The 18,144-nt window shown below is 57.0% G+C and overlaps 6 protein-coding genes across 6 annotated transcripts, besides 1 other annotated feature; 3 read left to right on the top strand and 3 right to left on the bottom strand.

The window, feature by feature from the left end:
• Positions 1-1,887: 1,887 nt before the first annotated feature.
• On the top strand, positions 1,888-2,358 carry CYME_CMN125C (40S ribosomal protein S27A, ubiquitin fusion protein; the record flags this gene model as incomplete). The annotated part of the gene is made up of 1 exon (XM_005537216.1): positions 1,888-2,358. One exon carries the CDS (start codon positions 1,888-1,890, stop codon positions 2,356-2,358), a length of 471 nt encoding a protein of 156 aa, XP_005537273.1.
• A 244-nt stretch (positions 2,359-2,602) lies between these two features.
• CYME_CMN126C (40S ribosomal protein S26) lies at positions 2,603-3,001 on the bottom strand (the record flags this gene model as incomplete). Its single annotated transcript, XM_005537217.1, has 1 exon — positions 2,603-3,001. One exon carries the CDS (start codon positions 2,999-3,001, stop codon positions 2,603-2,605), a length of 399 nt encoding a protein of 132 aa, XP_005537274.1.
• Positions 3,002-3,258: 257 nt separating this feature from the next.
• On the top strand, positions 3,259-3,816 carry CYME_CMN127C (mitochondrial F-type ATPase F1 subunit delta, precursor; the record flags this gene model as incomplete). Its single annotated transcript, XM_005537218.1, has 1 exon — positions 3,259-3,816. The coding sequence occupies one exon, from the start codon at positions 3,259-3,261 to the stop codon at positions 3,814-3,816; it is 558 nt and encodes a 185-aa protein (XP_005537275.1).
• Positions 3,817-4,894: 1,078 nt separating this feature from the next.
• Positions 4,895-5,773, bottom strand: CYME_CMN128C (hypothetical protein, conserved; the record flags this gene model as incomplete). The annotated part of the gene is made up of 1 exon (XM_005537219.1): positions 4,895-5,773. The coding sequence occupies one exon, from the start codon at positions 5,771-5,773 to the stop codon at positions 4,895-4,897; it is 879 nt and encodes a 292-aa protein (XP_005537276.1).
• Positions 5,774-7,551: 1,778 nt separating this feature from the next.
• Positions 7,552-8,301: a sequence feature (possible transcribed region).
• A 419-nt stretch (positions 8,302-8,720) lies between these two features.
• CYME_CMN129C (fusion protein of aspartate kinase and homoserine dehydrogenase) lies at positions 8,721-11,795 on the top strand (the record flags this gene model as incomplete). Its single annotated transcript, XM_005537220.1, has 1 exon — positions 8,721-11,795. One exon carries the CDS (start codon positions 8,721-8,723, stop codon positions 11,793-11,795), a length of 3,075 nt encoding a protein of 1,024 aa, XP_005537277.1.
• A 694-nt stretch (positions 11,796-12,489) lies between these two features.
• CYME_CMN130C (hypothetical protein, conserved) lies at positions 12,490-17,940 on the bottom strand (the record flags this gene model as incomplete). The annotated part of the gene is made up of 1 exon (XM_005537221.1): positions 12,490-17,940. The coding sequence occupies one exon, from the start codon at positions 17,938-17,940 to the stop codon at positions 12,490-12,492; it is 5,451 nt and encodes a 1,816-aa protein (XP_005537278.1).
• Between the last annotated feature and the right edge of the window lie 204 nt (positions 17,941-18,144).

Consider the following 18,144-nt stretch of genomic DNA (forward strand, 5'->3'; position numbering starts at 1 on the left):
GAAGGCCGGCGTTTTCATTTGCATGGCTGAGCAGGGCCGCAGCCGGTGCCTCTTGGTTTCCGAGTCGCTGCGAAGACCTCGGAGCTACGTTCTGCTGCTGGGAGTATTCGAACGCCTCCAAGATGCGTGCGTGCGTGCGTGCGTTTTTTGCTCGACTGCTCGTGTTACCGGTGCCCGAGCCGCCGATGCTTGCGTCACCGTTGCTGACGCAATGACGTCGTTTTCCGAGCAACGTCTCGAGGAATAACGGGCACAAGCGAACGTTATGACGCAAGCAAGTGCTGAAAGCTCCGGATTTTCGTTTCTGCTGCATCGCTCTCGGTTCCGTGAAGTGTCTGACGCTCCACAAACCGATGGGATTGCGAATAGATACGCGTTAGAGCGCTTCCATGATGCTAGTTTGCTCTGACGATATCGAGCGTAGGCGTTCGAGTCTAAAAGTGATATGCATCTCCTCGCATTGTATGGAAATGGTTCTTCTGCTCAGGCGCACCGAAAGCGCGCCACTGGTGCGGCATTCGGGAAAGAGTCTGTCGCGCCTGATCGCTGGTCCTCGCAGTCCGCGAGACCCGGGCGTCCGCACGGCGCCATAAGTGCCGCACAGGGCGTTCACGGGCGGCATTCGGCACCTGCAGGACCGCTTGAGGGCGCCAGAGTCTCCGAATCGACGAACCGATCATTGTGACCTGTGGATTTCAAGGTCTGACTCGGACCGATGGACGCACTCCCGGATACGGATAACCATTGGAACGCAGAGGATCCATGGTTCGTGGAAACGATCCTATAGTCTTTCACCTCATTGGTGTTCCATCTCCAGGTTGCTTGTCATCAAATGCCGCTTCATTAGGTATACCAGAAGCTTTCAAAGTGCGTTCGTTTCCGAAAATACAAAATCCAAGGGATAGGTATGGAGATGCACGTCGGAGATCTTGGAGGACCGTCATCGCCGGGTGCCGGAGAAAAACACCGGGGGAAGATGCCTTCTCACTCACCATTGAGCGGAGAGGAGCAGCCAACGAGGAAGATGAAGGAGAAGCGGGGGAGAGATCGGCGAGAAAAAGAAGTTTATCGGACGGGACGATGACGAGTCTGTAATGACAATGAGGGTACGAGTTCTAGCAATGCTTCCACCTGTGCGTTCAACTATCGGCAATAAACGCATGAAGTTCGTGAACCTAGACTTTTACGCCGCCATCAGTATCAGGAGATGTGCAGAGCTGAACACGAGACCCGCGGAGCTGAGGCGATCCAACTTTCTGGGCCAGCTTTTGATGCTCGAACTGTGCAAGTAGAAATTGAGAGCGATAGCAGGGGGCCGGTCTAAAAACACTGGGAAACTCCTGTGAATAAGCATGAATTTAGACTGTATGATCTTGGGATATATTTCGTTTCGCGGGTCGTCACACACCGAAAATCATACTGCCCCGACATACTGTTCCAGGGCGAGCGCTGCCGCCTCCTCGATCCGGCGAGCGGCCAATAGGAGCAGAGCGCGCGACGCTGTCCCTAAATACCATATTCGTCCCATTATATTCATTCAAGTACATTTATGAACAGATGCTCACGGGGTGCAGGCCGCGTCCCCAGGCGCTCGCCCTCTCCTCAATCCAGCCGCTGATCGATACGCCTACTGGCCAGGTTCTGCAGACTTTTGCTGGCGCTGCGCACCTTCAAAGTCAGGACGTCGAGAAGCACACTTTGTGCAGCAACTGCCACTGCCACGGCTGTTGCTTCGGGCACGACTTGTTGGGAAACTGCAATCTGTGAGCATCTTGGTTTCTGTCTACTTCATAACGCCTTTACCCCGGATAGGCGTTCTCAAGCGCGCGATAACCCCCTGCTGCAACGCCATCGGAAGCACGGATCGCGTGACGCCCCACAGGTTCGATGCGTCGACAGCTCCTCGTACAGTGTCCGAACGGACGTATAGTCTCCACGAATGTGTTGGCGACGGACTCCCTCGCGGTTGTCCTGTCGCGAGTCACCGGTCTTGACGCCGACGCCGTCTACGGCACCGTGGCTGGTGGCCGACCAGTAGCGACGCTACGCGACGCGCTGGTAAACTTCACGGATCCAGAGGCGCCCATCGTGATTCAAGCTCATGTGCGGGTGCTTGGCGGTGGAAAGAAACGGAAGAAGAAGACATACACTACGCCGAAGAAGATCAAACACAAGCACAAGAAAGTGAAACTCGCTACACTGAAATATTACGCAGTGGACGATGCGAACAAGGTGACCCGGCTGCGGAAAGAATGCCCAAACGAGAGCTGTGGGGCAGGCGTTTTTATGGCTCAACATCGGGACCGCATCTACTGTGGAAAATGCGGACTTACCTACGTCCAGGAGGACAACGCGTAAGCACGGCGCTCTAGCCGCACTCGAAGGAAGAAGCATGTTACCACGTGCACGCCTATCGATCAGGTAAAACTGCAGACTTTCGTTTAGAGAGACCGCCACTGACGCTGGCAGGTTTGCGTACGGTCACCCGCGGCAAGCTCCGACCGCAGCCACGCGGCAGGTGCAGCCACGCGCCCGCTGCCCGCTGCAGCTCACGAGGACCTCGTTAGCGTGCAGGCAGTGCATCGTATTGCACTCGCTGCCGCTATGCACGCCGCTCGCCTGGTGGCCGGCCCGCACCAGCCTCTGTGCGCGTTCCGAGAAGGATGCCCTCGACGTCGCGGTCGCCCCGCCGCGGCGCCCGGGGAATAGTCCGCACTCGACGCTCCTCCTTGGGCCGAACCCGAACTGTTCGCCGGTGCACTGCACAGGAGACACAGTAGCGTATCTTCATGTACTGTTTGGGCAGCACGTAGTTCTCTATGCATGACGCCTCCGCGAGATCTCTCAGCGCGCTCGCCTCAACGAGGTTCTTCACTACGAAGCGTTGAATGGCCTTATCTTTCCGAGGACGACCCCCGCAACCGTCACAAATAACCGGCCTCGCTTTTCCTCTACCATGACAACCGCCTTTCCTACCGTGATTTCTCCTTTTCTTCACCATGTTCGAACGTTACAATGCCACAAATACGAACGAATAAAAGACTCCAGTTTGGCGAGCACTGCTGTCTGCGGATCGACCGGCGTTGCGGGGCGAAGGCGCGGCGCACCCCTGCAATGTCACGTGACATCCTGCACGCATCGCACAACGCTTTCGCGCACGCTTCCAAGCGACGCTTTCGTAGAGCGCTTTGCACTGGAGCTCACCGGGTGCCCAGGTGTACTTGTCGTCGACCAGCACCGTATCTGTGACCGGGAGCTATGAACAAGTGGCTCCGTCCAGCGCTGAGAACGACTTTGCGGCTCTGGCGGCGCCAATGGAGCGCGGAAGCGACAAGCGGTGCGTCTGTGTCAACAGGGGCCAGTTCGCCGTCGAGTGAAGAGGCCGGACGCGTGACACTCAACTTCTTCTGCCCGCACCAGGTGATAGCGAAAAATCGACAGGTGGTTTCCGTGATTGTTCCGGCTGCGTCTGGTTTGATGGGAATTCTGCCGAACCACGTTCCGACTGTGGCGCAGATGCGCCCCGGTGTGGTGACGATCATCGGCGACGGCGGCGCCGAGGAGCGATATTTCGTCAGTAGCGGCTTTACGTTTGTGCACCCGGATCGCACCGATATTTGTGCCGTGGAGGCTGTGCGAGTCTCAGATATTGATCCAGAGGAGGTATCCAAGGCGCTGGCGGACTGCGAGGCTAAACTGGCTTCGTCGTCGTCGTCGGCAGCAGCGGGCACTGCCGAGGCGCAGCGAGCTGCAGTCGCGCAAATCGGCGTTGACGTGTACCTGGCTATGCAGGGTGTGGTTTCCGGAACCCGCTAGGCATGAGAGCGTTCAATTTGAATGAAGATGTCCCGCTCGGTTCGTGCTGTTGAACGCGACGAGAGCATGGCGCCACGAACGGAACGTCCACGGCGGGATTCGTAGGCCCGCATGCGCTCGACTTTGCGCCTTCGCTTCAGGCAGTGATACGCGGTTCGGATTGGCGTTTTATTGTCGAGCTTGTGTCACGTTAGGCATTGGTGCATTGCGCATGCCTCGCGTCCAAGTCAAGAGGAAGCATGAGCCTCCGAGTAGGTTGTCCGGTCTGCGGTTGATGCTTCGGCGGTGAGCATGCAGCTAATGCAGCGCAGTTTACAGCGCTGGTGCAGTACGCGGTGCTTTGAACTCTGGGGATTCGCGCGGAGAACATCGCTGCTCGTGTGCGAGAGCGTCCACTCATATGGCAGGACCCTCGCCCGTTTGATCGGTACGATGGGCCGAAGAACGGCATTGATAGGCGGTGCAAATCAAGATTGCAGTTATCAACGGACGTATGCGGCGATCGCTCGAACGAGCGAGCTGCCGACATTTGCCAGTGGTACAACACGAAGCCCGAGAATACCGGTGCGGCCCACGTTCCAGCACTGTATTGATGGCTCGTACCGGGCTATGCACCCATCACAGGAAATCTGCTCTGCAGCAGCAGCAGATGAATCCTTGGTGACGCCGCGCAACATACATCGAAGATAAAGCCGTGCAGCGAATACATGGAAAGCTTCTTTGTTGTCGCCACGACTTGCGCGCTTCGTAGTTCGACATGGTGGTCAGAGTCCAGGTGCATGGGTTTACCGGCATGACTTCGAGACGCTCACCGTCCCGAGCGCAGAGCAGACAGCGCGACTGGCCCTTAGTGCAGTGGATTCAAGCACAAAAATCTACGCGATTTCAGTATCGGTGCAGAAATCCCGCATACGAGCAGGACGACATCTCGACGCACTACTCGACACTGAACTTATCTGTGTGCGAGCTCCCACTGATCCTTTAACTCCAGAGCAAACCGAACCCAGATCACGCCCCGTTCGATATACGCGCATCATACTCTATGTTGATACCGTGGACTGGTCGCTGGCAACAGTATTCAGGATGTGCGACGTTGGTACGAACCTCGAAAGCGCCACAGCATCCACAGCGCTACGCAAAGGCCCACAAAGTGGCTTAAAAGCGCGTTGGTGTTCGCTTGCACCACGAAAATATCCAGCGCTTGAACGTAGCCGACAGTACCACCACCGGCCTGAATACTGCCGGTCGCGTAGAATGGTAGCGGCCCTGCCACGCCTTGGCTCAGCGCCTTGGCTAAAAGGACTCCACTGATGCTCTGCGCCCCGATAAGCGTCAGCGCCATCCCTAAAATATTGATGAAGACACCTATCCGCAGCGTGCGGAAGATGTTTTCGCTGCGTATGCCGTAGCCCATCTTGCCCGCGCGCATCAGACGCCGGGCAAGGCGGATGTACCCATAAGCCCAAAACACCGATATAAACGCAAAAACGAGGCCAATGCCGGCAAATATCAGGCCAGTGGATGCGGCAGTCGTCGTTGTTGTCCCAGCTCCGCGAGTTCCCTGCAGAATGGCCACCGCAAACAGGGTAATGCCTCCAGCAACTATCGAAAGCAGTAGTTGCGCCCACCAGGCCACCGCCCCGAGGCGATAGAGTGCAGCGCTCACACGAGTCACATCCAGACTATTAGGGGACTCCCCAGAGTCTCCAATATCTGGCGAAAAACTCTCGTCTATGTCCTCGTCGGGTTCACGGGCAGCGTGTGCAGGCCGGCTGGGGTCGGCGCCGCTCGCGCTCCTGCCCTGCAAACGCAGACTCCGCCACCAGCACGACGTGCGCCGTTCACGAACCCGCCGTACACTGGTGGTAATCAGGTGTCGTGGCAGTCGATCCCCGACAGCCTGTCGATGAAACGCCCTTGGCACTGCAGAAAATATCGTCGTGAACGCCAAATCCATTAGAGGAACGTTCTTGTAAGTAGCGAAGCGCTTTCCAGTGAGCGCTGCAGCATTGCTGCGCGTACGGAGATTGTGTGTGGCGGGACGCGCAGCGGCTGGCACTTGGCTGTTCTCCCATCCAGCGTCGATACTGCAAAGCCAGAAGAGCATAGCACGAGACACACTTTTATACATGGGGTGTACATACTAGCAATTGGGCTTCTTCCCAGTGTCATGAACGCCAGCGTGCTAGGGCTTTTCCCATGATTGCATCCTTTTTTTCTCTGTGATCCTAGGCTGTAACGACACCTGTCTCTCCTGTCTCTGTTGCTCCGTCGTCACCAGTCGAAGGACATTATAGATACCAGCGTGCTCGGGCTTTTCCCATGATTGCATCCTTGTTTTCTCTGTGATCCTAGGCTGTAACGACACCTGTCTCTCCTGTCTCTATTGCTCCGTTGTCACCAGTCGAAGGATATTGATAGCAGCATTCGAGTCCCAAGGACGCAGCTTCTGGTTAAGATCGACTCAGTTGGTACACGGGTAGCAATAGCAATCTATAGCTCGCTGGTTATTTTCATTTTTTTCTTAGGGAGCCTCGGTGCGCCCTTCGCAGCGGTAACGCTCGACTGGTGTCAGGTGCTCCACAATGTCTAACACTGTTCCTCTTTCGAGGGTTGACGCGTGCAGCGCGCAAGCTTGCTTCATCGCTCGATAAATGTCCTTGACCGATGGAGACGGCTTCTCTGCAGGCTCTCCTCTGTTTCCACGTCCAGAGTCGCGGCTTTTAGTAACGCTCTTGTTCTCGGTGATTCGTTCTGCGAGTGCGCTGTTCGCTGCAGGTACGAGCGCACGCTGTTCCATTCGATACAGGATTTGTGGAACGCGGTGTCGTCCATGATGAAACAAGTACGGGACAGAAAATCCGGTCTGGAGAACCTGTCCGGAGATTTCGATCTGTCTTTGTTCGCTTCATGCAAAGTCGTGAAGCACGCGCCACTGGAAGCGGTCTTGGCGAAGTCTAAAGTCCGAGTCCAAGGCCCTGTTGCATGCAAACAGGAGAGACGCGAATCTCTGAGAACGTATTCCACGCGAGACATATCATGATGATGTCGGATTCCGTTTCATCGATCGGGAAAAAAGAGCCGGATTTGGCTCTCGAACGAAATCGATGACTTAATGTGACAAATTCAGGACATATTTTCCATGAACTTATGAACCATTCGTCAAGAGATGACGCCGAGGTTTTTCCTCGCCAATTCAGGGGCACGAATCGCTGCACCCATGAGTTGCCCTGAAACAGAAGAGATCAAAAACTCGGGGAGTGTGTGATCTGAGCATGCTAGACCGAAGGAAATAAGATGCGTGGATGTTCGTATGTATGAACTTGGTAAATGATATCAATGATTTAACGAATTCATGTTCGAAGGCGCTGCGAGCCATCTTGTTTCCCGCTCCGCCACGACTTCCATCGGCGAGGATTCGAAAGCGCCATCTGGAACGTGCAGCCGAGAATCTCAGAAATAGGTTCCCATGCGTACGCCCTTCTTGTTGCACTTCGAATACCAGGGTACCGCATTTACGAAATAGTTCGAGAAAGAAGTCGAGTAGCAGCAACAGAGCGATCAGCTCAGTATTCTATATCCATGGTACACGGGTTCTGATCGCGAGCACCATTCCATGAAACAGGCGTTCCGCAAGCGCCTGCTAGACCGAGTTCGCTCCTGCTGGCATGCGGTGCATCACACGAGTACAACGTCCAGCGCAATGAATACACCAATGGAAACCCATCCCGGTGATCGCGCATATCCATGCCCTGACTTGTTGCTGACACCACCGAGTATCGATATGTTTGCCGGGCGAGGTTCGGCTGGTGACGCATTCATCGAACGATGAACGCACACAGGTTCGAGGCGTCGACGCACCAGGCTCAAGTGAGCCCGCCAAGGGCATCGCAAGCCCGTATTCGTGGTCTTTTTGAATGGAGCAAGCCTCGGCGAGCGCGTCTGCCTCTATGGAATCATAGACGACGAATGCCCCGTGACGCGTACATCTCCCAGGTGTGCTGTGCCTGTGGCATGCGCATACCAATGTCAAGCGAGAACAACATTTTCCATAATGAGATTTCCGACGCACACAGCTCTGTACCGCGAGTTGCTTCCTGCTCTGGTCATAATAGGCGTAGTTCCAGGTGGCTGCGCCCCGACCGGAAACGCTTTCCCAAAAAAGTCATCACCAGAGGGTGAAAGCGATGAACGCATCCTCCCGAGCGATCTTGAACGCGTCTTTTTCTGCATACCGCCATGAATGGAGAGCGCTCCACCAGAACACAACGGATATCCGAGTACGCATCACTGCAAAAGCTGGACGTCTCACGGCAGGTGGTACGCTCAGCGAGTCAGTCGCGGTGAGGCGTGCACGCTACACGTGCTCGGAAATGGACAACTCGCGTTTTGCACGGATTCCAAATTTTTCATCTTTCGCGTTTGCTCTGTCTCTGGCCCAGAATGCAAGAGCGTCACGAACAAGCCTTGCCCCGTAACGAAAGCAACGTACCAGATCGTTGCGGAGCAGTGGAAGCACTGTACAGATTCGCGCTTTGGAAGCATCTGAAAAGCTACTTAGTACATATTTAAACAATAATGAACGTAATGTACATTCGTGCTTTGAAACGCTCCCGAAAGCAATCCTACCATCTACTTACACAATACCGAAAGCAATACACATTCGTGCTTTGAAACAATCCCGAATGCAATCTACCGCATCCTTCAATGATAGCGAAAGCAATCTCCATCAGCGTCCAACTGTATCCATAGAAAGAGCGCTGGTAGCGTCAGCCGCGCAGGTTAACCCAGCGGTACACGCCTTGCCCCAGGGGATGGTGCAGTTCGCCGCCGCCGTCGATATGCACTTGAGCCGGCGACGAGCATCGCGGAAGCAGTGGTATCGGGAGTGGCGATAGACGACCATGGGCAACGTACGCAGACTAGAGAACAGTTCAACCGAGCATAGACTATGGAGTGCGTTAGGATTCACTGCACCCATAAACGATCGCTTTAGGCTTCGGGTAGCGTCACCGCGGGACTCGTGTGGCTGGAAGCGCTCACCGTGGACGCCTGCTGTCTCTCTGACGCGCTCCCCAAGACGCCCTCGACGGGGAACACTGACGACGCTGTGTCCAGTAGCGACAGCCGCTGCAAACAAACGAGGACAGGCTTCGTCACCAAAGATGAATAATTTCGGAAAAGATGGGGGACGTAGCGCTGGTGCTTCTCTGGAAGGCACCGGTGCTTTTTCGCCGCTCGATCGCCACTATGGCGGTGTGCACTACCTTGTACACAAGTTTGGAGGGTCGTCTCTTGCGGACGCGCCATGCTTCGAACAGGTTGTGAGCGTACTCGAGAAAGAACTGGCTGCGGAGACGGCTGCGCTTCGTCAGCTAGCAGAGGCCGCTGGTCGGGAAGCGCTTCCTTGCCGCCTCTTCGTGGTCGTTTCAGCGGTGAGCGGTGTCACCAACACGCTTGAGCACGCGCTGCAGTGTGCGATTGAGCGCAATAAGGACGAGCACTACCTGGAAGTATTACAGAAGCTCCAGGAACGTCACGAAACGCTTGCGCATGCCCTCTTAGACAGCAACGAAGCGAAGCAGCCATTTTTTGCCATGCTATCGTCAACCATGCAAGACCTGAAGGACCTGCTGCGAGCTGCCTTTATTTCTAGATCGGCATCCAGTGCAGTGAAAGACCTTGTGCTGGGTTACGGGGAGTTGTGGTCGGCACAGCTTATGTGGGCACGCCTGCGGCAGCAACAGCGCCTGCATGTGGCTGCGGGTCAAAATACCCCAGGAAGTGTCGTGTGGCTCGACGCACGCAACGTTATCGCTGTGCGACGTATACCAACCATGCCGTCTGAGCGCAAGTCCGTGGACTGGGATATGACGCAAAAGCTATTCGACGAGTGGATGAGCCAACACGCGGGCTCAGGACTCGTTGTAGCAACCGGTTTCTTGGCTCTGGACGCAGACCGGAGAGTACCTACCACACTGGGTCGCAACGGCTCGGATTTCTCTGCAGCAATCTTCGCTCGGCTGGTACGCTCGCCCACATGCACGATATGGACTGACGTGGACGGCGTATTTTCGGCAGACCCGCGTTGCGTCCCGGATGCGATTATCATTCCACAACTCAGTTTCAAAGAGGCAGCCGAACTGGCGTACTTTGGTGCCAAAGTACTCCATCCGGATACGCTGACACCGGTCGTCATCAGCGGAACACCCGTTCGCATTCGGAATACGTTCCGCCCGGATGCTGGTGGCACAGAGATCCTGCCGTCAGCGCGAATGCTTGCTGGTGAAGCGGCTCTCGATGCAGCGAACCAAGTGAACGGATCGATCGGGGTTGCACATTCTTTTGCATCGTTGGCAGCGAGGAAAGCGGCCATGGGTATCACTGCGGGCGTCAAAGGCTTCACTTCCGTTCGGGATATTTCCATCGTGAACGTAGAGGGAGCGGGCATGATCGGCGTACCTGGTATTGCCAGCCGTGCATTCGCCGCACTCTACGCTGCGAATGTTTCCGTTGTTTTGATCGCACAAGCGTCCTCAGAGTTCTCCATCTGCGTTGCAGTGCCCGGTACAGACGGCACCACGGCTACCGAGGCGTTGCGGCGAGCGTTCCGTATCGAAATCGAAGACCAGATCATCAATTCTGTTGAACTGCTGGCAGACTGCTGTATTCTGGCCATGGTTGGTGAAAACATGCAGAACACACCCGGTGTCTCTTCGCGCCTGTTCACCGCATTGGCTAACGCCGGTGTCAATATCCGAGCGATCGCCCAGGGCAGCAGCGAACACAACATTTCAGTGGTGATCCAGGCTGGTGATGAGGTGCGAGCACTTCGAGCAGCGCACGCTGCCTTCTACCTCGGCGACTACACCATTTCCGTGGGTATTATCGGGCGCGGACTTGTCGGCAGTACTCTGATCGAGCAAATGCGTGAACAGAGAGCCAAGCTCCACGACCAGTACGGAGTCGACTTTCGCATTCGGGCCATTGCGTCCAGCAGTCGTATGTGGTTGCTCAGCAGTGGCGAAAATTTCGATGAGTTCAGTGCACCAGGTCGCAACTGGATGGACGATTTTGAAAAACGGGCGGAAACGCTCGATCTCGATCGCTTTGTAGGCCACGTGAACGACGGAACCCTACCACACGCGGTACTCGTCGACTGCACTGCTTCTGGCGAGATTGGTGCCAAGTATGCCTCTTGGTTGCGGGCTGGACTCCATTTGGTGACACCGAACAAAAAGGCAAACTCTGCTTCAATGGAGTACTATCGGGAGATTCGCGACGCAATGCGCGCACGGAACACACACTTCTTCTACGAAGCGAACGTCGGTGCTGGACTACCCATCATATCCACCGTCCGGGATCTGCTGCGTACTGGAGACTCGTTTCTCAGCATAGAAGGCATTTTCAGTGGCACGCTCTCGTACATCTTTAACTGCTTCGACGGAAGTACCCCGTTCAGCCGCATCGTTCAGCAGGCCAAGGAACTTGGGTACACGGAACCGGATCCTCGGGAGGATCTCGCTGGTGCAGACGTTGCGCGAAAAGTCGTCATTCTTGGACGTGAAGTCGGGCTCGACATTGAGCTCGATCAGATTAGCGTCCAGAGTCTGGTACCGGCCGCACTGGACGCCAGCCAGGGCGTATCAGTCGCCGAGTTTATGGAACGCTTGCCCGAGTTCGATGACGAACTCAACCGTCAAGTCCAGGAGGCAAGCTCCCGTGACCAAGTACTCCGCTATGTTGGCGTTGTCGATGTTCAGAACCGGCGGTGTGCTGTGGAACTGCGCGCGTATCCACGCAGTCATCCCTTTGGTGGCCTCGAAGGCAGCGATAATATCGTGTGTTTCCGAACTGTTCGCTATGATGCGCAGCCACTAGTTGTACGAGGACCGGGTGCTGGGGCTCAGGTCACCGCCGCTGGTGTCTTTGCGGACCTCCTGCGTCTAGCCGGACACTTTGGTGCACCAAGCGGTTAACGCAGATTCCCTACACTCGTTGAACGATGACTCTTCGTAAACAGTCTGTGGACCGGTCGATGACGTTCAAGCGACGGATGCTTGCTGGGTTGTACGGGAGTGCCCACTTTGCCACTCGCTGTGCTGATGGCGTTTCCGGGACCCGCAACTGCCACAGCGGCTTCGATAGACGCCTCCACGCCGGAGCTCATGATACCGTACGTTCTACCAGCGACGTGATAAACGACACCGACATGCACGCGTGACCAACAGCGTAGAGCGTGCTTGTACCAGCAAGGCGCGCTCTGGGTACCGCCTCAAATCTGGTGAAGGCACCAGGGAGCGAGGTTTATCGTTCGTCATGGTATTCGGCGGTTTGTCAGCTGCGGGTACCATACACCCGGTCGATGCAGGACTCGTACCTGCGCGAGGTTTCCAGGTCGTGTCGCAGGGGTATCGCGCCCGGCACCAGCGGCTCCTTCTGAACACGACTGATCAACAGGTCTGCCGAAGCGTTGCACCCCAGGTGGCATGGTTACGAAGAGCGTGTCGCACAGCACGAAAAAAAACGGTATCGTGCAGTTGTCTCGTCTACAGCGACGCGCTTGGTGTTTCAGGGATCGTTTTGCATGTCAAGCGTTTTGAATGCCAGGAACGTGCTCGTCTCCACTGGGAATCCAGGATGCGTAGGGTAACGATGGTATGGGGAGTTGCTTTACGCTCCAGAGTGCCACGTGGTCGTCGTGTATCCATCTTGTGCTCGTGGACGTGAAGCAGACGGCTGACAAGGATGATCATGAGGGCGATGACGTCGACTGCGACGCCAAGACCACCACTTGGATCGCTTTGCTTTTTCAGCGCTGGAGCCTTGTGTCTGCCACTGGGTCCCCGGTGCCGTGGCAGAGGCTTCAGCGGCATGTGCAGTGTACTCCGCGGTTCGCTCTGAAGGCCGCAACGTCGACAGAGACGCTGCCTCCCGCTGGAAACGCATCTCCGAGTGGTCTCCTGGCAGCGTATCATCCAGTTCAGCGAACGATACCTCGTCTGCAGCGTTACTTTCCGTATCCGAATCGAAAGCGTCGCGCCGTTGGACCAGCATCGTCGAAGGGATGGTACAACGGGTCTCCTCGGCATCACCACGAACATCCCGAATGCTGACCTCGAGGTTGCCGTGCTCGTCAAGCGTGAACGCGAGCTCGACCCGAGCACCGCCAGCCCGATGTCGTACGGGACTCTTGAATCCATGGAACTCGACGATCTTCAGCAGACGATGGTGACGATGTGCGTCCTTTGCACCCAGCGGACGTAACCGGAGTCGTGATCCCTGATAAATGAAGAAGGCGATCGCATCCTGTCGATCGACACATGTGGTTACCGTCACTGTCCGCTCGCAAGGAAAGCAGGTGCCGGCTTCGATCAGCGGTAGAAAGCGTCCACCGGCAACTTCGATGCCCAGTGCATGAACTAGGGCTTTGGGCTGATCCTCGGTTTGGTTTGGGGCAACACCCACGAACTCTGTCCAGTCTGCGGAGCATGTCGATGCCGACGCAGCGTCTACGCTGGACTGGACTGCTGGACTGGTGTTTTCCGAAGCAGCGTGAGCGACGTCACCACCACCGCCACCAGCAACGGCAACAGCAGCACCAGCAGCAGTGGTGCCAGGGGCAAAGACCCCAGATAACGTGCGTCCCGCTTCCTCGCAGCCGCTCTCTCTATCGTGATAACCGCTGAGACTATCGCTGCTACCTGCCCGTGATGGAAATGCAGACGCGGATCCGCCCCAAGTGCCTCTAGTCGAGGGCAGTAGCGGTCGCGTCTGTGGCGCTGACCCGCTTCCGCGCTCTTCACTCGACAGATCCGAACTAGTCTCGATATCAATGAGCGGCAGCGCTGACTGCTGCACCATTGACCCATATGTCCGCGATACTGCCGCTTTTCCCGAGTATTGTTTGGCTACGGAGGCGGGTACCGAGCCCTCCGTGGACGACCTCAAGAGATGTAGATGCGCATCCTCGTCGAGACTGAGTTGACGGTCGTCCTCATCCTGCTCATACAGTTCCCGCTTCGACAGTCGACCGCGTTGGTCAGCGCCAAAGCGCATCTCGTCACGACGCCTGGAGTGTCGGTGTCTGTCGAACAGGGCGCCTTTTCGACGTGCCTCTGCGTTTCCGCTGGACACTTCATCGATCGTCGCTGCGTCACTGGTACCTGCTGTCGTTGCGCTTGTCGAGACGCCACGCGGCGGACGCTTGAGCGACGGTGCGTCGGTCTCCCCGAGCAGTGCGACATCCCGTGGAAGGATCGGTGGGAAGCTAAGGCCGCCGGTCTCGACCCCGAGCGCGGTAAGGATGCGCGGTAATGCCTCCCGCAGTGAGCGATGACCCTCGAGTCCCAAGAGCGCCAGGTTGACGTTCTCGACGCGTTCACCGCATCCCCGAATGGGAGAGAGGCCAGCCACCCGGAACTGACCACTCGAACCGCGGTGAAATAGGGCCAAGGCCCAGTCGGTTCCACAATACGCATTCACGAGACGACCCGAGACTGCACGCGAAGCGCGCTGCCATCGTCGACTGTCGCCGGTACACGGGGCACCGACCAAGAAGGCATCGTCGACGACGCCGTAGACACCAGCGTCCGCGAGCGCTTCCAAACACTTGAAAACGACTCGAGCACCATGCGAGTAGCCAATGAGGGTGACAGGTCGCTGGCCCTGCTCTCGCAAAGCCAACAGGTCCGCTAAGGCATCACCAGCAGCGTTCGCTCTGTTCAAAAGTACAGACCAGGGGCCGTCCACGATATCTGCTGCCGAATAGACGAACAGAGGCCAAGCGATAGATGAGAGCAGCGTTCCCGCTGCAAACGAGACCGCCTGAAGCACATGCGGTGCAGCCTGCTGCGCTGCCGTCGTGGCTGCTTTTGTTGTCCAAAACTTGAGAAACGCTCTCCCCATTTCGAAGAGCTGATCGGGTTCCCAACGCAGTGCATAGCGCTCTGCGTACGGCAAGAGCCTGCCATTCCCCAGCGCGCTGTAGAACTGCGAAGCACAGGCTCCTTCCTGGCGAGAACGCGTTAGCCAGCCGGGAACGAAAATCACCAGGTGAAGGCCTCGACTCCGCACCATACGAGTTGCCATGAGCGGGTGCTCCTGTTTGACAAGTTCTGCTGCGCCGTTGTCTTCAGTGCCGCTCTGGGTTTCATGGGTGCTCGACGGTACCGCAGCGGAGTCGATGTCATCTGCAGTTGCAGCATCCGTTGCAATTGCGCGTGTGAGGCCCTGGTTGCCAGCACCACCAGCACCACCAGCACCACCATCGGATGCTGCGGACGTACCGGACGCTTTCTCGGTTGCCGCAGCATCGTCGCGGTGTGCTTCTGTCGTCGGATGCAGCGGCCTCAGCGTCCAAGTGCGCTCCGCAAGGCGCTTCTCCAGGATGCTTGCCGGTGTTGCGTGTCGGAATCCCTGACCTGACGCTGTTCGCAGTGATGTCGTCGATAGCGCGCCCACAGACTCACCGGAAAACCCAGTGGTATCCTCGTTGGACGCTGCTACGAGCGGTGCTGTCCCGCGTGTTGGCGGCTCGGGGAGCATTGGTGCAGGCGCCAACCCACCCGGATGTGAAGACGACTTGAGCGTTCGAATAGACGCAAACGGTAGCTGTGGTTGTTGCGGGGAAGGCTCTTCAGGTAGGCGCAAACGGTGACTTTTGTCGGCAAACAAAGTATTCCGCGCCAAGTCGCTGTCATCGATATGCTGCCGCTGCGTTTGCTGCCTCTCTTGGAACGTCACCGGGTCGGGCACCGGCACCGATGCATCATCAACCGTATCGATTGTTTCTTCCATCGCAGATTCAGGTACCTGCACGGTTGCACTTCGCTTCACGTCTAGCTTCTCTGCTGGAGCGTCTCTCGTGGCTTCGATGGCCCCTGACATCCTCGCCCCGAGTTCCGTTGTACTCTGTTGAATGCTGTGATGCAAGTGAGCACGCTGTTGTTGCACTGCGCTTTCCCGTGGTGAAGAAGAATTCGCTCTCGACAACGATGACGGTGATGATCGTGACGTCTCCAGCGACTCTACCTGCTCGCTCGTGTCTGCAGCTGGATATCGCGCTCCTCGCTGCGCAGCGCTTTCCATCGTGGATTCGCCCCAGTGCTCTGACGACTTGCCATCGGCATCATCATCCAGTGCAGTCAACTGCAGTGTTTCGACGCCGTTCGCTGCATCGAACGAGACTGGTGTCGGGCGACACGGCGAAGACGACCCCGAACCCGTGTACATGCCCGCTGTGAGGCGCACACGTTCACCATTATCCAGCGCACGAAGATGCTGATGTGGTAAAGCTCGCTGCTCCGATACCTGCAGGGATTCCCGGATAGCAGCGGCCAGTTGTTGTTCTGCCTCCGTCCAGCCTGGCCCGTGCGAAGCACTCTCGCCTTGCACGGGACTCGAGACGTGCGCTGCGCCAACTGCGATATCGTACCGAGGCGTCGAAGGGGGCGCTGCTGCTTCACCCGACAATGCCGTCGTTTTTGCTGCCTTTGTGTGTTGTTGATGCCAGCTGCGAGCTGCCTCCTCGATACCGAGCGGTTCGAGTTCAAACTCCGTTAAGCGCATCCGTGTCCGTTTGCGCGCTTTGTGGCCAACGTAACCTGCGCCAAGGCCACCGAAAAAGCTGCCCACTACTGCGCCAGATGCAACTGTGCCTGTAGCGGCAAGTGCGCTCGCACCAGTGATACCAATGCCAACTAGAGCCGGTAGAAGAAGCGGCGCTGCAAGCGCTCCAGCTAGTCCAAAGAGCGCCCCTCCGCCAATCGCCATAGCAGCTATTTTGAATGCTCTCCGCCGAGACTTGCGCTTGTAGCGCTTCTTGGCAAGCGTAGCGTATATCTGAGGGTCCACGTTCCCGCCGTTCAACTCGGGGCAAGTGGGTGCTCTGCTTTCCTCTGGCTGTCCGAGCGTCGATGGACTCAGGATGGATGCAGCGTCGAGCGTGACGCCGCGGATGCGTTGCTGTTGCTGTTGCTGTTGCTGGAGAAGTGCGGCTATCGCATACTCGACCAGCGCCATTTTTCGCCATGGTATTTGGAGCTCGCGTGCAGCGTCCCGCAAGAACACGCGGCAACGGGCGTCGTATCCGCCAGGAGCGAGCGATAGCGTCAACATGGCCTGGAGCGCTGCAAAGCGAACCGCTGGAGCACCAACCAAAGCCGCCGTGGACGCAACCAAGGCACAGCGCTGCGCGGGAATGAGCTCACCTTCTAGACAGGCTCGCCACAGATACATGAGCGCTTCTCGTTGACTGCATGTGAGACCGAGGCCACTCAGCAGCAGTTGCACGTAGCGTTCCGCAAAGCTAGTGTCATATGCGGGTAGGTTGCGGAGCGCTGGACGCCGTGAACTAGCGCTCTGACGCTCAGTGGATGCTGTCGAAGGTCTCTCGTGTGGCTCCGGTGCCGGAGAGTGCCCCTCGATTGACACTGGAGCGCGATCCCCAGCTCCTGGTCTATCCACTTCGATCGCATTGCTCGTTGGAAGATCACGCTCAAGTATCCGTTTCGAGGGCGAGGTCGCTGTACGGTGCTCCTGGGTAGCAGCAGCCGGTGCCTGATCGCCGTCCACGTCGCACTGCGGCGCGTCTGCAGACGTGACGACGCTGGGCAAAGTGCTCATGACAAGTCCGTCATCATGTCGCAGTTCTCGTTCCTTCTCCGCAATGAGGGTTACGAGAAACGCTCCCAGGCCGTAACGTTGCTCGAGGGTCAGCGTCTCGAGCCCTGGATGGACGGGCTGCTCATCGGTCGCAGGGAGGTCCTCTTGCAGCGCCGTGAAGCGCTCCAGAACTGCATCAGCATCCACGTGAAAGAGTTCTCGCTCCGTATCGTCCAAGGCGGTAACCAGGGCGCCAAACTCTTCGTCAACCTCGCATTCCTCCGTCTGCAGGAGGTCATACGTCGTTCCGAACACTTCCGGGCCGTCAGCCGCTGGCGCTTCGAACACTGCTGGTTCTCCCTCCACGTGATACTGCTCCTTCTGAGGGAGGACCCGATCCAGATCCAGCGGCTGGTAGTCGCCGCCCACTGCTTCAGAGGCTGCACTCGTGAACCGCGGGAGCGCCTCGTCTGACGTTCGCACATCAAACTCCGTCGTTGAGGCTGCCTTATACGTCATGAGCTACAAAATGGAGCCTTCGGAGTTCCCGTATTGCCGTTTCTGGTGTCTTTCGATGACCAGCTCTGTCGACAAGTCCCAGTGCTCGAAGAGAAGCTCAGCAGCTGCCGTCGTCAAGCAGTACAAACACAACTGTTATCGGGCTCCGTTCAGCGGTCAACGGTACGTTCCCCTGTAGTACCAGCTATTGTTGCAATAAGTTCT

This window comes from Cyanidioschyzon merolae, chromosome 14, assembly GCF_000091205.1.
Source record: "Cyanidioschyzon merolae strain 10D DNA, chromosome 14, complete genome".
Taxonomy (NCBI): Eukaryota; Rhodophyta; class Bangiophyceae; order Cyanidiales; family Cyanidiaceae; genus Cyanidioschyzon; species Cyanidioschyzon merolae.